Here is a 25,497-nt window from a genome sequence, read left to right on the forward strand (position 1 = left end):
AAGGCTCCATGACAATGGTAAACACCAACTGTCACTCAGACTATGGCCCTCCAGTTTTCCTCAGCTCCGTTTTCCAGGTCCTGTGAAGAGTGTGTGGTATGATACCTAACAGTAACCCTTCAACCTCAGTCCAATGGGTAAGTGGAACACATGGTGCGGACTTCGAAAGAGAAGATGAGAGCCCTGGCACAATCCACACCATCGGACAATATCCTCACCTTGTTCTTGGCCACCTGAATTACAGGGAAGATCCCCATTGAACTGCTCCCCAAATGGCAGCCTTGCACCTCCCCCCTCCTCTCTCTCTCTCTCTCTCTCTCTCTCTCTCTCTCTCTCTCTCTCTGCTCTGCTCTGCTCTTACCATCAGACCCTCAGTTTCCACAAGGCTGCCAAAAGTACGAGGTTTCCGCAGAGTCACCTCTGGAGCACCACCAGAACCAGCTGCACCTCAGGATACTGCGAGCGTGCCCCTCTGGTGAGTACAACCTGCATCTGCAGCTTTGTAAGCCACAAGCAACTCCTCTCCTTTGCAATCAATGCCGGGTCCCTGATCACCTTTTCATCATTGACAGGACTCTAGCACAATCTGCGAAACTGGAAGTCATCGAGGTGGAGATCCAGGACCTTCTGGCTACAGCTCCAGCGGTGGCGCCCCCACACCCTAAGCAGAGCTAGCACAAGTTGGGCCACTTCTGCACTTGTGTGGCATCTATGGGATAGGAGTGTAGTAGCAGACTCTGATGGCAACATAGAGCTGTCACCGCTGGCAGGCATCAATCCCTGCCTCCAGCCCTCACCAATCGTAGTGCTGCAACCTATGAACTGTCTCTGCAAGAAACACATTGGGAAGAGGACACATCCCCAGAGCTCATGTCATGTCAACTGGCAGGACCCGATGACCAAAGACTAGCTATAAATATGCACTTGTCGCACAGGTAACTTATTCTCTTATGTACTCGCTTTATGGAAGATTCACTGTACCGGTTTCTATCTGCTGATGACTTCCGCTTTGATTATGGACTTTAACATTGGCCGGCTTATTTGTGTGACATCAAACTCATACATTACTGATTTTACTGTTTGTTTCTATTGTGTCAGTGTAATAAGCCAAATAAATTGTGCTCGTAACTGCAGATTTCTACAAAACTGGAACAGTGCTGTGACCGCACTGTTGTAGTGGGGAGTTGTTCGCTCTAATACAAACTTCGCTTGTAAGTGCAAAACATCTTGACTGCCTTCACATTCTACACACTGTACAGGTCTTGGATATAAAATCAAAATTTAATAAAATAGAAAATACCTCTGAACAAGAGAAAAATCAAAATAATAGTGGGAGTATTTAGAAAATGACAAAATTTATTAGTTTCTATTAAAATTTTACACAACTTACAGAAGCAGTGGCAAAACAGACACCCCAGTCTCCGACAGTTTCTTCCGTCATGTTTGACAATGCAGTTTCAATGACCGGAGACAAAAATTTCCACACTGAAGATACCTTCTCAAAAGGCCAATGTTTCGAACCTCGAATAATTCCTAAGGCACATAAAAAGCTTAAAATATAATGTGCTTCATCTGAAGTTGGACATGAAAGCAGCAGATATGTTATTTTAATAAAAAAATTTAAAACTCAAAAACGAAAAAATGGAATCATAGCAGTCTGTCAATTCTTTGTTCGCCTCTGCATATAAGTTTCTAAAAATTTCTTACTGGAATGAATCTCTTACCTGCTATAATTTCTGCTGCACAGCGTTGACTACTTTCATTTTTATCAGCCACCAGCTCCTCCAGGTGATGGGAGAAATACCTCAAATATGCATCTCCATGATTCCGAAACAAACCCTGTAAAGTACACAATATACTACTCAAGCAAAATGAGACCGCATTTGACAACTCAAAAACTTCATTTATACAAGTTTAGTCCAAATAAAACTTAAACATCACTTGATGAATTTTCATGGATTGTGTACACTCTAATGAAACTTATAGGTACAAATCTCATACCTCTTGCAGATACACATGGTGTCCAAGCATACCTATGCCCCATTATTTTGTACAATTGGTGACACAAGTAGTTGTTTTATTGGCATACCTGCTTTGTAGCTCATGAAAAGTACATTGTCTGTACTGTATTGTTTCAGCTGTGAAACCATGACTGATGTGCCCAGGCACATTTACTTCATTCAGGAGCAATTAGTCGCCTGTGTGTGGGTGCATGAACGTCCACTGACAGGGCAAGTGATGACACAGGTAATGAGCGTCTTTAAAGATCAATCTGGTGATGTAATAACGCATAAGTCAATTCTGCCTGATTGGAAGAAACATGCTTTTTGTTCCAGGCGGTGCCGAAGAGAGGTCATGTAGTGGACATAAGAAAATGCAAGAGCCAAGTGTCATCATCACTCAATGAATCTAACAGTTTCGAACAATTCTATTCAAAACACAGTAGCTAAACCTTAGGAACCACAGTCAACAATGCATGAACACATTAAACTGAAAATTAAAGGATTTAGACCAGTGCTTGTGAATGAATTAACTGTCAATAATCTACAGCAGCAATTTCAGCCTGCCATGCTTTTTTGGCACAATTTTCAAATCTTATGAATTTGTGATGTATTACAGTTAACTCTTGAGAAAAGTGGTTTTCTGGTCAAAGACCAAACCCTTTTATGGGCAAAAGTTAGAAAGAAATCCACTTCATGTTATGATATACGCTGGAAAGTTATCTTGGTACCTGTTCAGAGCATATTTTTCTGAAGGGTATGCGAATGGAAATTATTATTTGGCACACTAAAAATGCTGTTCTTAATGAACAATTTCATGGCTGCTTGATTGGGCATGATTCAGCAACATCTCCAGCCCCATTGAAATGGTTACTATGAAACCTACACATTAACATGCCAGAAAATTCATCAGGTGGAATAATCATGTCCTATGTGGTTCAATGGTAATACAGTACTAATTAAGTACTGCATGAAGGTGTTAAGAGAGCCTCATAAAGCGTAACTTGTGATACCTCCACAAGATGTCTAGGACATAGAAGTATGTAAGTTCCTGTGTAAGGCAAAATGATTCACACACAGATCCAATGGATATGTAGTTTTTATATCCAAGTACTGTTTTGACCTAGAGATAAGAGATATTCTCAGATGTACATTGAATAATTCAATAAGAAGTCATACACTGTAAATTTCTAGGGATAAAACAGCTTCTCAGATGCAATGTACATTGAATAATTCAATGAGAATTCATACACTGTAAATTTCTAGTTTTGGCTACTTGTCAAGTGTATCAATATGACATGCCTCTCATTCACATCACAAGTCAGAACAGTATTTTCTGATGAATGTGCGACATGTCATAACACACACAGAAGCCTTCCTCCCCCCCAAGTTTACGGAAAATCCCCATTATGTACAGGAGTTGGAAAGTAACCCATCTCATGTTATGTTATATCTACATCTACATCTATACTCTGCAAACAATCATGAGGTGCATAGCAGAGGGTATGTCCTGCTCAAAGACTCATTGGGGTTTCTTCCTGTTCCACTAATGTATGTAGTGTGGGAAAAATGGCTGACTGGTTGGTTGGTTTAAAAGAGGGGGGGGGGGGGGGGGGGGGGGGGGGGGTGGACCGAACTACTAGGTCATCGATCCCTTGTTCCGAATAAAATAATGCCACAAGGGTGACAATAAAACAAGCGCAACTGACAACTTGAAACGGAGGGAAAGGAAAAACGATAAGAATGACTGAAGAGTAAAAAACACTTAAATGGACAAAAGGGGACAAGAAAACAACAGAAATGCAAGAAACAGGCAGAAGAGATTAAGATGACAAAACATATTACCATGGTTGGCTGACCATGAGAATAGAAAGGTGGAGCCAGCCACTCTGCAACACATTAAAACCTCCACACTAAAAGCCCTAGGTTGGAGGACACAGAGGGACAAAAGGACAGGCGCTAAAACTTAGATCAAATGATAAAACCCACCCTCACGATAAAACTATATCAGCCAATGAGGTGTTATAAGATAAAATTAGCGACAACAAGTTCGGTAACCGAAGATTTCATTGCAGGGCAGTCAAAGTGGGACAGTGCACCAGAATATGGGCCACTGTCAACTGGGTGCCACATCGACACTGGGGCGGGTCTTCCTGGAGCAGGATAGCTGTGGGTCACCCAAGCATGGCCAGTGTGGAGCTGGCAGAGAGCCACAGTCCCTGCAAGACGCCCGTATGGAGGACTGCCACACATTCGTAGTCTCCTAAATAACATGCAGTTGTTGTGCATACTGACACTATGCCATTCCATCTCCCAAAGCCGAAAAACCTGGCGGTGTAAAACAAATGTAGGTCAGCTATTGGAATTCCAATCTCTATAAACGGTTTCCGTGTAGCGTGTTTGGCCAGCCTGTCGGAAAGTTCATTGCCTGGTATTCCGACGTGTCCTGAGGTCCAGACAAATACCACTGAACGACCCAACCATTCCAGGGCATAGATGGACTCCTGCATGGTCGCTACCAAAGGATGACGAGGGTAGGACTGGTAGATAGCTTGTAGGCTGCTCAAGGAGTTGGTACACAGAAGAAACGACTCCTCAGGGCATGAGTGGATCAGCTCAAGAGCATGAGGTACAGCCACCAGCTCTATAACGAAAATACTGCAGCTGTCGGGCAAGGAATGCTGTTTAATATGTCCTACATGGACATACGCAAAGCCAACGTGACCATCAGCCTTAGAGTCATCGATGTAAACCACTTCATGGCCTCAGTACAAGTCAAGAATTGAGAGGAAGTGACAGCGGAAAGCCGTGGGGTGAACTGAGTCCTCTGGGCCTTGTGAAAGGTCCAGGCGAAGCCGCGGCCTAGATGTACACCACGGACCTTGAGTATAGGTGGTAAAGGCAAGGACTCCAGTTCAGATAGAAGATATCGGACATGAACGACAATTGTAAGCCCTGACCGGGGCCACCGATGCGTGACATGAACTACTGTGGGTGGTAAAAGGAGACGGTAATTTGGATGCGCAGAACTATGAATGTGTGCAATGTAACTGGCAAGCAGTTCCGCACGCCTGACCTGCAATGGAGGGACTCCAGCCTCCGCCAGGACGCTGGTCACCGGACTCGTCCTAAAAGCTCCCATCACTAGTCAAATGCCACAGTGGTGCACTGGATCGAGTAAACACAACGCTGAGGGTACCACCAAACGATAAACCAGACTCCCATAGTCAATGCGGGATTGAACAAGGGCTCTGTAGAGCTGTAGCAGTGTAGAGCAATCTGCACCCCAGTTGGTGTAGCCCAGGCAGCAGAGGGCATTGAGGTGCTGCAAGCACTTCCGCTTAAGCTGATGAATGTGAGGAAGCCAAATCAATCGGGAACCAAAACCAGTCCTAAGAATCAATATGTCTCCACTACAGTGAGGGGATCATCAGTAAGATAAAGTTCTGGTTCCGGGTGAATAGTACAACGCTGACAGAAGTGCATGACACACAACCTTGCGGCCAAAACCTGGAAGTCGTGGGCTAGAGCCCATGACTGCACCTTGTAGATAGCTCCCTGTGGGCGCCGCTCAGCAACACCTGTACTGATGGAGCAGTACAAAATGCATAAGTCATCTGCATACAAACAGGGTGAGATGGATGGCCCTACAGCTGCTGCTAGACTGTCAATGGCCACTAAAAATAGAGATACACTCAATACAGAGCTCTGCGGGACCCCATTCTCTGGATATGGGGGGGGGGGGGCTATGGGAGGCACCAACTTGGACACGGAAAGTACGAACCAACAGGAAATTCTGGATAAAAATCAGGAGCAGGCCTTTGAGACCTCATTCGTATAATGTGGCAAGGATATGATGTTACCAGATGGTGTTATATGTTTTTTTTAAATCAAAGAAGACGGCAAAAAGGTATTGGTGTCTGGAAAAGGCTATTCAGATGGCACTCTTGAGGAACTCAAGATTATCAGTGGTAGAATGGCCCAGGCAGAAACTGCCCTGGCACAGAGCTCCAGGACACAACCCAAGCACTGACACACCATAAGTTTCAGCAGCTTACAAAGAACGTTGGTGAGGCTGATGGGCTGATAGCTATCCACATCAAGTGGGTTTTTGCTGGGTTTGAGCACTGGTATGATGGTGATCTTCCGCTAGTGTGATGGAAAGACGATATTGCACCGGACCTGGTTGAAGATCATGAGGAGATGTCCCTTGTAGTCAGACAAGAGATGTTTAATCATCTGACTGGATCCAATCTGGCCCAGGAGCTGAGTCAGGACAATGTGCACAGGCACTAAGGAACTCCCACTCTGTAAATGGGGCATTATAGGATTCACTGTGGTGTGTAGTGAACGAGAGGACTTTCCCTTCCATCTGCTGTTTGAGAGTGCGAACGGCTGGGGGGTAATTCTCCAATGCAGAGGCGCATACATAGTGCTCAGCAAAGTGCTTGGCAATCATGTTTGCTTCGGTAGATAATACGCCATTTATGTTAACATCGGGAACACCTGTTGGGGTCTGGTACCCAAAAACTTGTTTGATCTTTCCCAGACTTGGGAAGGTGACATATGGCACCCAATGGTCAGGACATATCTCTCCCAACACTCCTGTTTCCGTCTTCTGATAAGCAGACGAATGTGGGCGTCGAACCGTTTAAAGACTATGAGGTGTTCCAGGAAAGGGTGCCACTTATGCCGCTGTAGAGCTCATCGACACTCCTTAATTGCCTCGGCAACTTCTGGTGACCACCAAGGGATTGTCCTTCACCGGGGGCACCCTAAAAAACAAGGGATCATTGTAGTTAGCTGCTTAACCACCACATCGATGTTACCGTGTGGGGGAGATTCAACGGTGACAGCATAAGTGAAAGTATCCCAGTCTGCCTTGTTTAAAGCCCATCTGGGCAGGCGTCTGTTGGCCTGATGCCGGGGCAGTGACAGGAAGATGGGGAAGTGGTCACTACCACACAGGTCGTCATGTGCTCTCCAGAAGATAGATGGGAGAAGGCCAGGACAGCAACCCGAAAGATTAATGGCCGAATATGTGCATGCGCCACACTGAAATGTGTGGGGGCACCTGTATTTAAGAGGCAGAGGTCAAGATGTGACAGTAAATTTTTGACATCTCTGCCTTGGCCAGTAAGCACGATGCCACCCCACAAGGGGTTATGAGCATGAAAATCTCCCAAAAGTAGGAGAGGTTTAGAGAGTTGATCAACAGTGCACCCAATGTGTTCAGGGGTACTGCACCATCTGGAGAAAGATATACACTGCAGACAGTTATTTCCTGTGATGTCATTATCCTGACACCCACAGCTGCAAGTGGGGTTTTGAGAGGCACAGGTTCACTGCATACTGAGTTCAGGACATTAACAAACTCCACCTGACACTCTATTATAGTCACTACAATTCTTGTAATATCTCCTATAGCCGCAGAGGACAGGTGTCCGCATTGTTGGGAACCAGTTTTCCTGGAGGGCAATGCAGAAAGCAGGTGTAATGCTTAAGAGTTGCTGTAGATCACCCAGGTGGTGGAAAAAACTGCCGCAATTCCACAGGAGGATGACATTATTGTGAGGGTGGGAAGGTACAAAATGTGCAAGGAGGCAGGTTATGCCTCAGGGTCACCTGCTGCCACCAATTGAGTATTTGTAGCCATTTCTATGGTGGATGAGGCATCAGTGAGATCCAGGTCTCCAGAGGACACTAAGATCTCCAGCGCATGCTCAGGTGCAGAATTGGTAGGTTTAAATTAATATATATAATGTTGCCACAAGACAAACAAAGCTACACATATAATGTTGGTCTTTTATGCACGTATTACATTTTAAGATATATCATGCAAATGTGCCAGTAAATTTTTTAATAATGACATAAATGTGTAATCTTCTGGGCTATAAATTCTTCTACATGGCTCATCATCAAAGAGCTGATTTTTAAATGAGTCCCAGATCCGCAGCGAAGAAGGCATCGACCTGATATTAAGCTTTTCAATGTGGTTTCAGGATGTAAATTTCCTTGGTACTTTGTTATCTCATGTCTGGTTCTTTGTTATGGCATAATGCCATACGTGCCAGAAGATGAAAATGTACACTAGAAAAGGACCGAACAGTTGAAACTAGCCAATAGTTTGAAATTAAACCCTTTGTTTCAAATATATTGACTGCCTCAACGGAAAAGATTAATAAAAGAAAATTTCTTCAGCAAACTGAAAAAAATTACTTCATTGTTCTGCATGGCAATTAATGCTTGGCTGTCAGAAACGTGGAAATAAATAAAATCTGAAACTAATAACACATTTTAGCCGTCCGTAATTATGTGAATGTATTTTAATTCACATGATAGCTCCCGGCCAAAGAAATCAATTTTGTTTCCATTTGACATGAGTGCAGTAGACAAAGAGGAAACAGCAAAATCACTAAATGTAAACACGGGTCACTTGGAGACTACCAGATTCCCTATTATAACTCAGACTGCTCTGCGCATCAAACTCGTATCTACGATATATCCGAACCGGGGCAATAGTAGATAGTGACGTCCATCGAGCATTTGAGATAGGATGCCAAAAATTAAAACAAAAATAAAATTTTCAAAAATATGTCTGTGAGATAAAACAAAATTGGCCTTTATAATACTGCAGCAATTGTAACACACACCAAATAAACGAGACTGTTTTGGCAGAAATGGTCATTTTTGTAACACGCCAGAATATAATTCACAAAGTACCAATATCAAATGCCTATTAAGTCTACTACATGCAAAGGCTTTACGTTAGGTAATTGTTTTACACTTCATTCATACGCTCCAGTTTCTCAAGCATGAGATCGAAAAGATCAGTGTGAAATATTTATATAAATTTGGATTCGTCATATTCTTCCATAATTTAAGTGATTTCACCATTTCTTCGCCTCCCTCATTCTAACAAACAATGTTGTCATCACTAATTCTGTATCTATTCCTGCCAGTGTCACAGCTTATTTACCAGTAAACTTGACTAACTCTGCCAGAATAACTAGTTTAGTTATCCTGCAATTATTCTCCGGTTAGGCGTTATTACGTGTTAGTACAACGCGTTTTCCGCGCTACTTTTAGAATAGACCTTAAAGCGGCTGCTAGTCGGAGACTGTACAACTGGCCCTTGCTAGTATATCGATCTGGCCAAAAATTTTCTGTCAAAATTTCATTTTCTTGGACACACCGAGAAGATAATACATAATCTTTCTTACCTGTTATTCCTGTTAGTCATTTATTCGCACTATGGTAGTCTGAATCTATGGATTTCGCTGGTAACTGGTAATCATAACAACGCTCGTCATTCGCAAACCCAATCAACCACATAATCAGACAGTAGTTGGCTTTCTTTCATTTGGCTATACTCTGCTCAGCTCATATAGCCCCTTTTGTCTGCAGGAAAGTTTATTTCTAGATGTGACGAGGATTCAAAGTCATACATATAATTGATAGACCAATGTGCTCTGGATGCTAGGTGCTTTGTGAAACTAGGTTTTCTCCTCGTGAATATGAATTCCCCACCCCCCACCCCAAACACACACACTCCTAGATCCAGGTCTGCTGCGCAATCTGGCAGCTTGGGCGCGCCAGTAAAATTTTTCCCGGTACCAACTGTCTGCCTTCCCCCCCCCCCCCCCCCTTCTTTTTCTTTATTACACAGCCAAAAGCCATGTTTCTGTAGCCATAAGTGGAAAAAGATACTACTCAACTGCACATGGGCGTGATTCCACTCTTAACTGCTGAAACAAATCTAATGTTAATAGTTGTGATGTCACGCTCATCGGAGGCAATTTGTTGTTACGAAGCTTTGCTTAGTCTTCCTAAAGACTTTGACACATTTTGCTGTTAGCAGACACTTGTATGATCACTGTGTTTTGTTGCTGTATATGGCTCATTTCTTTTGCAATTTAAGTTTTATTTCAGTTTTTTCTCTCGTTCATGTTTCATTACTGCAGTATTATTCTGCAGCAACAGGATACAATAATATCCTTTGTTAGAGTATTAGTTCTTACCAGTCAAAATTACAAAAATTTAACTGAGAACAAAAGCAATGAAAAATTCCCGGTTTTCTCCCGGGTCATAGACACTCTGGTATATGAGAACAGCGAGTGAGATGGAGGACATGTTACTCAAGACTCATTTCCCTCAATGCACTCTGGCAGACAACAAAGACCAGGAGTCAGTCCCTGAGAGACACTAGTTTACAAGTAATCAAGGACAAACTGGGAACCTCAAAGGGACAGTGTTGGTTTCAAAAACATCCAGTGGCCCATGAAAATGTTTCAACCATTCAAGTCACCAGGTCCAAACACAATTTTTCCAGCTCTAAAACAACAGGTAGAAGGGGCTTTAATTAGATTCCTACACAGACTCTTCTAGTGTCGACCTAACAGGAAGATGGTTCAAATGGCTCTAAGCACAATGGGACTTAACATCTGAGGTCATCAGCCCCTAGACTTAGCACTACTTAAACCTAACTAACCTAAAGACATCATACACATCCATGCACAAGGCAGGATTCGAACCTGTGACCGTAGCAGCGGCGGGGTTCCGGACTGAAGCGCCTGGAACCACTTGGCCACAGCAGCCAGCCTAACAGGAAGAATCAATCATAAATCTTGGAGGACAATTAAGGTGGTTGTCTTTCCAAAGCCAGGGAGAACTGATCATATCAAGGCTTAGGATATGACATCGATCAGTCTGTTTCCCTTCTCTGAAAGACATTAGAGAAACTGGTTAATGTGTGCGTTAAGAAAAATAGATTAACTAAGTTTCCTCTACATATAAACCAACACGCATATAAAATGAGTAAATCATGTGAAACAGCACTTCATATCAACTTGTTCGGAAGGTAGAAAAAGCTCGACATTTTCAAGTGGCATTATGACCTTTGAATCCATGATTGGAGGTGCAAAAGAGCATGGCACTGATACCACCATATGAAAGTGGATTACGACCATGCTAAGTAGAAGAAAAATGGAAGCCATTGGATGAATGAGAAAATGGTGATCACCCACCACCTGGGGGGGGGGGGGGGGGGGTGGATCCACAAGGATGGGTCTTGTCACCACTACTGTGAAACCTTGTGGTGAATGAACACACTGAGGAGTTAAATACAGGGTGTCCCACTCAAACCTCCAAGATTTCAAGGACCCAGGAGAGAATAAACACAGAAGATACTACAATGAAAAATACACCACATTGCGGAGCATCTCAAAGAAATTATATTCCTGCCTCAGAAGTGCCATGTATCGTCACAAGAGTGCAGCACGGTCACATGAAGGGAAAATGGCAACTCCACAGCAGCCGTTCCAAGCAGTAGTGTGGTTTGCAGAAACAAAATTGCCAATTACTGTGCAAAGAAATTATCACTGTGTGTATGAATGTCATCTACCTGATGCGAAAACAATTAAGGAATGGTATAGGAAGTTTCTGGCAACAAGAAGTGTTCTGAAACATTCTGGCAGAGCACATTACGGAGTTTCAGAAGAGACAATGGAGGACATCAGACAAACATTTCTCAGAATCCTATGTAAGTCAATTCGTCAATCATCTAGGCATCTTGATGTACCTCGATCAACATTGCATTGAGTAGTTCACCGGCATCTTTGTATGTGTGCTTACAAAGTGCAAATTCTGCAACATCTGATGTGGAACGACAAACCACGCTGACAACAATTTGTTGCGGATGTGCTGCAGCGTGACATGGTTGCCAGCTTCCTGGAAAGACGTTTATTCTCACATGAGGCAACTTTTCATCTAGCAGTAAGGGTTAATGGACATAGTGTTTGGATTTGGGGTTCGCAAAATCCGCACGTTGTCATTGAACATGTTTGTGATAGCCCTAAACTAATAGTCTGGTGCGGGCTAATGCACGACAAGATTGTTGGACCATTCTTCTTTGCAGAACAGACAGTGAATGGGTCAGTGTATCTGGACATGTTGGATCAGTTTGTGTACCCTCAGATACAAGACTTGCAACCCAACATCATTTTTCAACAAGACGGAGCTCCGCCGCACTGGTCAATGGTTGTTCACAAGTTCCTGGATAGGAAATTTCCCAACAGTTCAATCAGACACAGAGGACCCATTGCCTGGTCACCATGTCCACCTGACATTACACTGCTTGATTTCTTCACATGGGAGATTTGTGAAGGACCGTGTGTATGCGACCAAAGTGGAAATTATTCTTACCTGAGGCATTGTATCACTAATGTGATTGCAACAACATCAGAGGAAATGTTACAAAGAAGGTGAATATAGACTCGATATACTTCATGCTATAAATGGTTCACATGTAGAGGTGTATTGATGATAAATAAATAAATAATCTGAGAAGCTTTACAGTGTGGTGTATTTTTTATTGTCGTACCTACTGTGGTTCCCCCATGACAACTGCATCAAATTACCTTCCATTACGAAAGCGTAATGTGCTCAACAACTTTTACATGACTTTCAAAATGACAGAGAGCAGCAATGAACTGTGACATGAGCCCAGACGCTGGGGGACATACTAGGGCATGTATAAAAACTCTGAAATACTGCAATGATAATGGATAGTCACTAGCCAAAATCTGCATCCTGCTTTAATAAAGCTAGAAAGGGAATGGTGACTGATTGCTTTTCTCTATCATCTTGAAATGAAGAGTGTGCACAGAGGGGAATTTGCAAATGTACTATAAGGACAACAGCATCTCCAATTATTCAGACAGCCAGGCAGCTCTAAAATCTCTAACAGCCCTTGCAGTGGGATTCCTGTTGTGGGTCCCTGGCCACTCAGGAATTAATGGCATGTGTAAGCTGATCAACTGGCCAGTACAGGCACAACTCCATTTACTGGACCAAAAGGTGTCCTAAGCACCACTAAGGCTACAGTAAAACCAAACTTTTTAACTGGATCAGAAGTCAGCACATAGAATATTGGACTACAGTCCAAAAACAAAAACATGGCAACCTAATGATGCTGAAGCCATGTTTCAAAAAAAGTTCTGCAATCCTGAACTTGAACCGGAAACAGAATAAACTCATGATAGGACTCATGACTGGCCCCAGGGGAACTTTATGGGACACCTACACACAATAGGTATAGAGAAAGAAGCCGCTAAGTGTAGACTATGTGGTGAGGAGAATGAAACCAAAGCACATCTGATCTACTAATATGACACACTATGCGGGAAAAGACAAAGAATATTCTTGGTGGTACAGCCCGAAGAAATTATGCCTAATAAGGAACTAATGAATGGTTTCCTCCTCCTCCTACTACTACTAAATGGAACCGACTGGTTTTACTAAGATGATGTGGCTTACCAAACAAAAGTGCTGGCAGGTCGATAGACACACAAACACACACACAAAATTTGAGCTTTCGCAACTGACGGTTGCTTCGTCAGGAAAGAGGGAAGGAGGGGAAAAGCTGAAAGGATGTGGGTTTTAAGGGAGAGGGTAAGGAGTCATTCCAATCCAGGGAGTGGAAAGACAGCTTAGGGGGGGAAAAGGACAGGTATACACTCGCACGAACACACACATATCCATCCGCACATACACAGACACAAGCAGACATTCGTCTGCTTGTGTGTGTGTGTGTGTGTGTGTGTGTGTGTGTGTGTGTGTGTGTGTGCGCACGCGAGTGTATACCTATCCGCTAATTTCAAGTTGCCGCCGCTCATACCTCACCTGTCATTCAACAACTTCTTTGCCTCTGTACTTCCGCCTCGGCTGTCATCTCTGCCCGAACTCTTTGCCTTTACAAATGTCTGCTTGTGTGTGTGTGTGTGTGTGTGTGTGTGTGTGTGTGTGTGTGTGTGTGTGTGTGTGTGTGTGCGCGCGAGTGTATTCCTGTCCTTTTTTCACCCTAAGGTAAGTCTTTCCGATCCCGGGGTTGGAATGACTCCTTACCCTCTCCCTTAATACCCACATCCTTTCGTCTTTCCCTCTCCTTCCCTCTTTCCTGAAGCAGCAACCGCTGGTTGTGAAAGCTTGAATTTTGCGTGTGAAAAACAAAGATTCCAAGACTTACCAAGCGGGAAAGCGCCGGTAGACAGGCACAATAAAATAACATACAAACACACACACACACACACACACACACACACACACACACACACACACACACACACACACACACAAACACACAAAAAATATTTCGAGCTTTCGCAATCGGCGGCTGCTCCGTCAGGAAAGAGGGAAGGAAAAGGAAAGACGAAAGGATGTGGGTTTTAAGGGAGAGGGTAAGGAGTCATTCCAATCCCGGGAGCGGAAAGACTTACCTTAGGGGGAAAAAAGGATAGGTGCACGCACACGCACGCACGCACGCACATACACACACACACACATCCATCCATACATACACAGACACAGACACAGACACAGACACAAGCTGCTCGTGTCTGTATATGTATGGATTGATATGTATGCAACCAACGGTTGCTTTGTCAGGAAAGAGGGAAGGAGAGGGAAAGATGAAAGGATGTGGGTTTTAAGGGAGAGGGTAAGACGCACGCACGCACGCACCCACACACCACACACACACACACACACACACACACACACACACACACACACACACACACACACACACACATCCATCCCTACATATACAGACACAAGCAGACATATTTAAAGGCAAAGATACATATAAAGCAACATGCCACATGTGAAAAATATATTGAAAAGATGCTGTGACTTACCAAACGGGAAAGCGCTGGTAGATAGATCAAAAAAATAATTCTATCTACCAGCGCTTTCTCGTTTGGTAAGTCACGATATAATACACTGTAACTTACCAAAGGACAGCGTTGGTATGTTGATAGAGACAATAAAAAACACTCAAACACACACACAAATATCAAGCTTTCGCAACCCAAGGTTGCATCATCAGGAAAGAGGGAAGGAGAGGGAAAGACGAAAGGATGCTCTTTGCATTTACATATGCCTGCCTGTGTCTGTATATGTGAGGATGGATGTTTGTGTGTGCGCACGCATGCGCAAGAGAGAGAGAGAGAGAGAGAGAGAGAGAGAGAATACCTGTCCTTTATTCCCCCCCCCCCCCCCCCCCCCCAAGGTAAGTCTTTCCGATCCCGGGATTGGAATGACTACTTACCCTCTCCCTTAAAACCCACATCCTTTCGCCTTTCCCTCCCCTTCCCTCTTTCCTGATGAAGCAACCTTGGGTTGCGAAAGCTTGAAATTTGTGTGTGTGTGTTTGTGTGTTTTTTATTGTCTCTATCAACATACGAAAGCTTTCGTTTGGTAAGTTACAGCATCTGTGTTTTTAGATATATTTTTCCTATGTGGAATGTTTCCCATAAGAAAAAAGGTACTGTTCTGACCTAAGGATACAGAGGCTTCTCATTCACATGTACAATGAATAATGCAATAAGAAGTCATACATTGGAAATTTCTATTTTTGGATAAATTTTAAAGCTAACAGTATAATTTAAATCTCATTCATAACACATTTCAATGTTGTATTTTGTGATGAATATAAGACATTTTTTTTCACCCTTGTCTACAGGAAAGCCCCATTATGTGCCTGAATCATCTTTTAAAAAATATGTGAATGTATTTCTTATTTGGACATACTGCAAATGTACTTAATACCTCAGCTCTTAACAATAAGCAGGATGTTCCCTCCAACAAATATGAAAATTGCATATGAATAGAATGGAACAATTCCGACAAATCAATGTGGTCGTATATTTGCTGGTTGCAGATGGATTTTCATTTCTCTAAATTTCTATACTGTGGTGATTAATCTCACCAACAAACAGACTACTGACTGACCAAAAAAAAGTAACAATCTGAAAAACACAGCCCACTTTAACACAAACCAGACTGCAGCACCAAATCTGCACCATATGTCGTGGTCCAGCAAGCTATGTGTGGCTTTCAGTTACACAACTTTAAGATCAGATAATATAAAGAAGACAAAAGAAACAAGACACTACCATTTAAGAAATTTCCAGGTCACTGTTACCCTGAACTGTTTTTCTAAGGATTCCAGTGTCTAAACAAATCTTGATCATTCACAGTAATTTCCAGTAATTAATATGGGCAGCAACTCATTTTCTACATTCATATGAACCAATCTTCTATGAATTTTTATGTCCTTCACGAATCTGCTGTGAGGAAGAAAAAGTTTGGGGCTGAAGACTGAATTACTTTGTGTAGTAATAATAGTTTTCCCTTTTGCTGGAGCCCTTAAAACAATTTCTCCTACCACTCCTATGAACTTTACATTCCACGTATTTCCCAAAACAAATCTAAACTTTTCTATGGAACTGTACTACGTTGAGTTTAATTTTCATCTGCAGCTATAAGTGGGGAAAGAAGTTTAATAAGGTGGAATACTGAAAGAAATGGAGTGGATAGATAGTTTGTTAATGTATAGCAATGTTGAACTTCCGACCAAATAAAATCAGCACAATTTCATGAAAACTGTATCACATAAAAATTATTGTCACAACTGATTGCAAAACAACATTTTTCACGAAAGAAATAACTGACTTATTTTACCTTGAACATAATGAATCTGTAGCCATTAAATTTGTCCTTTCCTTTCTTTTCTTCAAGTGCTAAATATTTAACAAGCTTGTCAATGTTTCCTTGTGAGGAAAAGAAAATGTCAACTTCTTTTTCTCCATCACTTAATTCTTCATGTGATCTACTGAGACTGGGTTGATCTGAAGATGGAGCATATACTTGCAGTTCCCTGGAACAAATGTCAAAAGTAAAGAGTAAATATGAAACTATCTCCTGTTCTTGTAACTTTCCCCTTTTTTTCACACTTCATAAAAACTGTCCTAGCTTGAAAACTGTAGTTGTATCACCCTACATCACCAGGGGAACCAAATATCTGGCATGACATCATGTCAGCCAATGTGACACCATTACCTTGAGCGTGCTCATCATTGTGAGCACTCTGATGAAAGCAGGCCAAAATTGGGCATATAAGCTGGCCGAGGGACTATGTGCATTGTGATGCAATCTGAGGTGTATTCATGAGTGTGGTATCAGTTTGGGTAAGGTCTTTATATTGTGGACTCTAATTATTGCAGGCAGAACTTTGACATGACATTGGAGTGGACTTTGCTTTGCTTTGGAGAATGACCTTACAACAGTTTGTTTGCACTGTTTCTGCTGAGCAGCTGGCATATATCTCTCGTTGTGAATAAACCCTAGTGAGTTATCACTAGTTTCATGTGTAGCTTGCCTTTCCCAAAAAGTAGTAATGACTCGGGGCCATGACACAAGCAAAACAGACTTTGGAAATCTTTGTAATTACGCAAGAATGCAGGTTTTTTACCATGGAGTACTTACAGCAATTACTAAGGTGAACTCCACAGGGTTATCAGGAACTAACGACCCTATATTACAAGCAGTGCAAGCATTAGTGAATGTATCCAGAACACCTTCTATGTCATCCATGTTTCGGCTTTTCCACCATTTAATGAACAACATGAAGAGTGAGATACTCACTGCCAATGAGTTCAGTTACATTTTTCAGCATCTCAAATTTCTGATTCGGAGAGACTGAAAAGGTCATGCTCTTGTCACCTAATACATAAAGTGTAGCCATTAACAAACCCAGCAGAACTTCAGTTGTGTTGAATATTTTCTTTGTTGCAGGAACATTTTTCAACAAAAAGCTCGTTACTGCAGCAAGTTTAGAATTCTGGCACCAAAAAATTATATCGCTCCTGTCTAGAGCCTGTGTATTGGGAGAATGACTCGTGCGTGCACAGTGACAGACGGGTTGAAGTGAGTTCAGTTGAGTACGTAGTTCTAACTTTCATCTGTCAAAGGACAGTGGTGGACAGGACTAAACAGAAAGAACTATAATGTAGTTAAGAATTTTGACCATCAGAGTCCAGTAGTGCAGAGACACATTCAAGAAACTGGTCAAGAAAATGTTTTTGTGAATTGTTCTCTTTACTTCTTGAAGGCTTTTTAGTTTATTTATGTTTGTACAGTTTTGTAAATGATTTTATCAGTGTGAATGATGCATGAAAGAGGTCTTAAGTAAATATGTAGATCATTGTTCTACCGATGGATGCTGTACGAACTAGTGCGAGAAAGTTTTAAGATAGTGTGAATGCAGACGAAGGGGAATTTTGTATTGTAATATGTTAAGTACGTTTACAGTACAAGGAAAGCTAATTGAACTGCAAATGAAAATAATTAATAACATAAAGTATAAACAAAATATCAGAATGTTAAATATTTATTTCGGGAAAAAGTACAGTTAGAAAGTGTGCTATTTGTTGAATGGTTAGTCATGGAAAGTGCAGACTAATGTGAGAGAATAATGTTTTTCTATTGGACTTAAAGAAAACTGACCAATCAGAATGGAGTATTCTTCATGTGTATTCTCTCTTGGATATATAGAGTGCTTATAGCAGTCTAAGAAAGTCAGAGCCCAGCCTTTCAATGGTATGGTTGTATGTAGTATGTGCTCCAAATGAAGTTACAGTTTTCCAGCCCTAGTTGTGTTACATGTTTCAAAAGTGTTTTAAAGTGAAGGTATATTTATTCCTGTGTGGTTTTTAGAAAGTACAGATTTTTCAAGTAATTTTGTGTATGAGAAAAGATAGTAATTCGTGTGACATGTTGAGCCAATCTGCAACTAAAAACTTCAGTGCAATAGACACTGATAAATTTAATAGCATGGCAAGCATTTTCATTTAAGAACAATCCGTGCTATGTAGCTGTTCAGATTTCGAGAAATACATTACCGTAACTAGCTAACGGGAATGAGAGGGTTGGTACATGACTGTGTTACGACTACACGGGCTTGGCAGTGAATGTGTACATCTCAATGTTCAGAATATACCAAAGTTTTGCCAGTATTTCTACCTTTCATTCAAAATTAAGACCTTTTCCCAATTCTTAGAATAGTACCATTGTCTGCAGTCTGGTGCGAGTTGCACTACAGTAGGTTTCTGCTCGGCTTTCCTACTGGCGATCTGCTGCAACAAGTTCACAGGTAGGTGCACAAAAAGGATGAACATAACTGTGCCGCTGCAAAGGCCAATCAATCTTACGCAGATTTGGCTCCCTACCAACATGAGTTAAGTAGGAACTGCAGTTTCGAATGTTTTTGCAGGTAGAACTAAACAATCTCTAATCAGGGAAGTTACAGTGTGGCTTATACCCAACTCACAAGTGAGAAACCTTATATCGAGGAAATCAGATCTTTCTCTGAAAGAAGTAAAGCGAATAGCTCAAGCCCATAGAACTACTCACACAGCCCAAATTTTGTTTATGACTGAAGAAAACGTGGCAGTAAGCTCACCAACACCGATCGTGCGGGTTGTCACAACATCTACAATGGGAGCCTTCCCTGATCCGTAGTGCACACCGGCAGTGACTGGCCACATCAACAACAGTACCATTGCCCCTATTGATGGGCAATACATCACAAGTACAGCAAAAAGAAACATTTGAAGAGGTATGTTTTAGCAGTTATGATGCAAATACAACTTACTCTACAAAACTGAACCATATGAGGACAGACATGTCAGAAAACAGTCAAGAAAATGTACTTAGATCTGTTCATTGGCAAACATCCTATGAAGTTACCACTGGACATGAGTGCTTATGTGTCCTTGCTTAAACCAATCTACTTACTTAAATTTTGGACCACTGGTTTTGCAGGCAGTGAAGACATCTTTCAGCACATAGAAGTCATCAATTGTGTCTGCTAAGAAAGGTTCCAGTTTTACTACCAACCACATCACTTGTCCGGCAAATTTTCTGGTGGCTGCTCAACCAAAAGTGGACAGTGTTTTTGGAGTACTCTCTTTCCACACTTCTGGATTTACAGTTCACAATACAGTGCACACAATGAAATTCAAAGGGCCTTGTGCCGTCTTAAGGACTCACTGTGATAGAAATAGTCAAACTTCTCCCTTGGCTTAGGGACACCAACTAATGTCAAAGATCACATAATTCAATTCATAAAGCAATGGCCGCCCTACATGTCTTCAAAGATCACCCAGTGCCCTTGGCTTTAAAGATGACTTCAAAACTGATATAGACAGGCTCACTCATGAAGGCCTATAGCCAATGGGCCACTTATCTGGTAACAGCACAAAAACTCAACAGCACCTAAAGTTCATAAATTTAGACAACATAGTCTATGGAGAACAGCGACCTGATGCAATAAACAAATATTATTGTAATCTTGATGGTTTGTTCTAACTTAATCACCTACAGTATTTGTGGTGATTTTAAAGTAACAATATACGCAGAAGCTGAAGTCTTCTAATGACACTCTGCAAAATTAGACAACTCCTCCTAAAATTAATGTCAGAGTCATATTTTCTAAACAAGATCACAGGCTTACCTAGCACTAAATGCACCACAGCGGCTTTACTGCTATCATTAATTACATTTCAGAATCTCTTTTGCCTCTGCCATGTTTTAATAATTGTGGATCAATGAGTACAAGGTATTCCAAAATGTGGTGCATACATGACTGTATTTTGGTTACTGTTTCAACACCAAGATCACTTTCAAAACACCGAGCTGTTGTTAAAAAAAAGAACTGGAAATAAAAAGGGTTTAAATGCAACCTATGCAAGTCTTCTTTCATGCAATCTTCTCCGACTTACTTAAGGTTTAATGTCTTAGCAAATGGACTAGCAACAAAAGAGGATTATGCTGCTGAAATCGATTAAATGCATAACATTCAGTGGTACATGTGGATACTGTCAGCAACATGTGTTTCAAACTGAGTTATTAGTAATGAAGTAATAAATTAAAATGTCATGTCTGATGCAGCTGTTTTGCTACATGAACAGTGAAAATACAGTAAGCGATAAGCCTTTATCCTTTCATCATTTTGTGGGGAGTGTCAAGGAGAAAAAGTTTTACAAAGATTTGAAATTGTGTGCACTGTTTGTCAAAATCATCGGGTGCTCTCACTCTCAAATAATGGATGAAGGTATCTGTGTATCTGCTTGTGACGCATTGTGCTTCTTTTTCATCCCCACCACCACCCACCCCTTTGAGAGGTAAGCATTTCTTTGCAGACAGCAAGTGATACTTGTACTGTGCCTGGTTAAAATCGATCCAGTAGTTTAGGAGGAGATGCTGAATATACACTCATACATACATACACTTTCATAAGATATAAAAGCTTATGTCTTCTGAACATATACTGATTCATAGTGTGTCTCAAAAGTGCATCATTTTTGGTACAATTTGTCATAACCAAATGACAGAAAACATCATATTGGTGGTTAAAGAATCTTTGTATTTGGTTGTTTTCATACTATAACTTGCTTATTATGCAAGTATGCCATTTCAAATCAGTGGCACATTGAAGATTTATCAAAAACGCATCATTCTTGGTATGGTTTGTTATAATTAAATGTCAGTTAATGATGAATCAACAGTTAAATTCTTCTGGATATTGTAAAACAGTTGAACGTAATGCAAGTTAATGTGGTGTATTGCATAGAGGAGAGGAGTTGTGAAGTAACATGTTCTTGTGAGGGCTAAAATTCTTCGGTGTGTCGTACCATGTCGTTGTATAAAGTACTGTAATTATGAAATGGCCGTTGTAATGTGGTTGAAATGTCGGTTTTACAGTTTATAATTAAAATATTTTATACAATGACTAGGTACAGCGCCCAGAAGAATTTCAATCATAATGATGTCAGCCACGGAAGCCTGCTTAGTTGCGTCAAATGTAGTCAGTTTGAGTCCTGCTCTCTCCTTGTCTTACCTTTACATTTTCTAAAAGATTCTGGGACTTTCTTATCAATTTAAGAAAAGAAAATTCTATAATATTTAATGTTATGTATATACTGTATTCGAAATTGTGAATTACCTCAAAGAGAATGACCTATTGACATTTCGTGAACAGGGATCTAGGAAATATCGGTCTTGTGAAATACATTTAGCTCTTTACTCAGAAGAAGTGTTGAGTGCTATCGACAAGGGATTTCAAATTGTTTCTGTATTTCTAAATTTCCAGAAGGCTTTTGACATTGTACCTCAAAAACAGTTTGAAATCGAACTGTGTGCTTACAGAATATTGTCTGTTATGTGACTGTATTCACGATTTCCTGCCAGAGAGATCAAAGTTTGTAGTAACTGACGGAAGGTCATCAAAGAAAACAGAAGTTATTTCAGGCATCCCCCAAATTAGTGTTATATGCCCTCTGCTGTTCCTTGTCTATATAAACAATTTGGGAGTCAATCTGAGCAGCCATCTTAGGTTGTTTGCAGATAAGACTGTTGTTTATCATCTAAAAGCCATCAGGAGATCAAAACCAACTGCAAAACAATTTATATGAGAAATCTGTATGGCACGAATATTGGCAATTGACCTTAAATAATGCAAAGTGCATGGACATTCACATGAGTGCTAAAAGGAATCCGTTAAACTTCAGTTATATGACAAATTAATCAAATTTAAAAGCCATAAATTCCATTAAGTACCTAGGAATTACAATTAACAAACAACATAAATTGGAAAAAAACACACAGAAAATTTGTGGAAAAGGCAAACCCAAGACTGCACTTAGAAGATGCAACAGACATATTAAAGAGATTGCCTAGACTATGTTTGTCCATTCTCTTAAGAAGTACTGCTGTGCTGTGTGGGATCCTTATCATATAGGACTAACACAGTCCACTGAGAAAGATCAACGAACGACGGCGTGTTCTGTATTATCAAGACATAGGGGGACAGAGTGTGATGGACATGATACAGGAGTTGAGACGGACAGCATTACAACAAAGGCATTACTCCTTACGGTGGGGTCTTCTCACGAATTTTCTATCGTCCACTTTATCCTCTGAATGCAAAAATATTTTGTTGATGATAACCTACATAGGTAGAAACAATCAACATAGTAAAATAAGGGAAATTAGAACTTGCATGGAAAGATAAGGGTGTTTGTTTTTTCCATGAACTGGATGAGAGTGGAATAATAGATATTGTTGTGAAGGTGATTTGACGAACCCTCTGCCAGGCTCTTAAGTGTGATTTGCAGAGTCGCCATGCAGATGTAGATGTCGCTGGTCATGGTTGATTACTTTTTGATTTTCCTTTGATGTTTCGCATACCGCAAATGACTATTGCTGCTATTATCACAGACTTGGAAACAAATCTTTGCCCTTGACACCACCCAAACCACCTTTATTTCACATAATGTGACAGTGTTTACCTCCTATAACACTGAACAGTTTGCATCCATAATGGGATTAGACACCACACTGTGCCTTTTCTTACCTGTTGCTTTACACAATTATCTCCTGGGACAATACAGCTAAAGAAAATAAATTACTTATTTATCAAAAAGTGAGCAATAATAATACTGAGTAAAGTACACAACTGCAAGTCTCTTCAAATCAAGAGGCATCTCCAAAGATCATAGACTCTTTTAGCTTGCTTCCCAATATATTTATTCCCTAGTAATATTTGTAACTAATATTTGTAACTAATGATAAAAAAATAGTTCCTCCTGTCTAAGATTTATACAATTATATTTTCTTGTTAAATGTTTGTGTGCTGACTTTGGCTCCCGTGAAAGCCATCATATTAAAAAATTCTATTCTTATAAATCAACTGATTATACAGATTGAGGGATAAAAGTTTTCTTTTAGTTGTTTGACAAGAAACAATTTTCTGGGTGCCCAATGGCGAGGTCATCAGAGCCCTTATGCTTATTAAAACAAACCAATGTGAAGAGGAACTAAAATTGTGATACACTCATATGCTCGGAATGACCACACAGTCTCACTATCTATTCAACGGGAAGTCCGCCAAGTTCTGCTGGTCAGCAAACAAAATGCAGTCCAATAAAATGTGGCGCATCATGATCTGCTTGCCACAAGCACCACACATTGGAAGATTCTCTCACCAGAGTAAGAACCCATGTGTCATAGGATTGTGGCCTATGTGAAGACGAGTAAGGAGGACCTCGTCTCTATTGACATGGCTGGAAGGAAGTACCCCATGGCCGAGTTGTGAACCGGATGACATGGAGCTTGTTATCGGTCACTGCAAGCCATTCGTCTTCCCTACGACACATGACTTCGTACCTCAACAGTGAGGTGTTAGCATGCAGGGGGTAGCACTTAAAAATAACTGAGGATCACGACCTTGGCTGCTTGATCCACCCTTTCACTCCCCGCAACTCCAACAGGCCCAGGTACCCAGCAGAAGAACACCTCCTTCCCAGTTGTTGTAGTTGGAGGAGGGTGTGCTGGATATTCTGGGTTACTTTCTCTGCTGAGTACAAATGTTAGAGAGAGTAAAGTGAGCTCAGAGAATCTGAGCAGACGAGAAATCCAACACTGGGACAACATCCCACCTGCTACAGTGATGCAAGATCGCATATAATTCTGCATCGAAGATAGTAAATTCTGGGGCAGTCTGACCTTGAGGACATGATCTGGGAAAAATGACAATGCAACCAACAGAGCCCCCTGCTTAGACCCATCCGTAAAAACAGCTACATATGGTTGCAGTGGTCAGATAAAATGTCAGAAAATATCGCATTAAAAATGGAAGCAGAATGCTATCTCACCTGTACTTCGCCAAATCTAAAATAACTCTGGGCCTCTCCAGTAATAAGGGCTACATAGTTAACACCCTGGATTTGGAGTCATTCTGGCCCCACACTGAGTGACACCAGCACACAAATCCCAAATGGCATCCTGGCTCGTGATGGTTGGAAAAAAGGTGCTCCAGAGATGAGCAGCAGTATGGTGCATGAGTGAAGTTGGAGCTGCAAGGAACTTACACACTTGACTCACCTAGTAGATAGTGTCAGAAGTTCCATGCGGCTTTTCGCAGATGATGCTGTAGTATACAGAGAAGTTGCAGCATTAGAAAATTGCAGCGAAATGCAGGAAGATCTGCAGCAGATAGGCAACTGACCTTTAACATAGACAAATGTAATGTATTGCGAATACATAGAAAGAAGGATCCTTTATTGTATGATTATATGATAGCAGAAGAAACACTGGTAGCAGTTACTTCTGTAAAATATCTAGGAGTATGCGTACAGAACGATTTGAAGTGGAATGACCATATAAAATTAGTTGTTGGTAAGGCGGGTACCAGGTTGAGAATCATTGGGAGAGTCCTTAGAAAATGTAGTCCATCAATAAAGGAGGTGGCTTACAAAACACTCGCTCAACCTATACTTGAGTATTGCTCATCAGTGCGGGATCCGTACCAGGTCGGGTTGAAAGAGGAGACAGAGAAGATCTAAAGAAGAGCGGCGCGTTTCATCACAGGGTTATTTGGTAAGCGTGATAGCATTACGGAGATGCTCAGCAAACTCAAGTGGCAGGCTCCGCAAGAGAGGCACTCTGCATCACGGTGTAGCTTGCTATCCAGGTATCGAGAGAGTGCGTTTCTGCATGAGGTATCGAATAGATTGCTTCCCCCTACTTATACCTCCCGAGGAGATCGCTAATGGAAAATTAGAGAGATTTGAGTGCTCATGGAGGCTTTCTGGCA

At 41.4% G+C, this 25,497-nt stretch overlaps 1 protein-coding gene across 1 annotated transcript in view; it reads right to left on the reverse strand.

Moving 5' to 3' along the window:
- The window catches only part of LOC126266948 (proteasome activator complex subunit 4-like), a 201,710-nt gene that overhangs the window by 55,419 nt on the left and 120,794 nt on the right, over positions 1-25,497 (reverse strand). Inside the window, exons 23-25 of the mRNA XM_049971660.1 lie at positions 16,524-16,719; positions 1,725-1,839; positions 1,391-1,533 (exon numbers count right to left, since the gene is read on the reverse strand). Of these exons, the coding sequence (XP_049827617.1) occupies positions 1,391-1,533; positions 1,725-1,839; positions 16,524-16,719 (454 nt within the window). The remainder of the gene's footprint in view (positions 1-1,390; positions 1,534-1,724; positions 1,840-16,523; positions 16,720-25,497) is intronic.

The sequence above is a fragment of the Schistocerca gregaria genome, chromosome 4, assembly GCF_023897955.1.
Source record: "Schistocerca gregaria isolate iqSchGreg1 chromosome 4, iqSchGreg1.2, whole genome shotgun sequence".
NCBI lineage: Eukaryota > Metazoa > Arthropoda > Insecta > Orthoptera > Acrididae > Schistocerca > Schistocerca gregaria.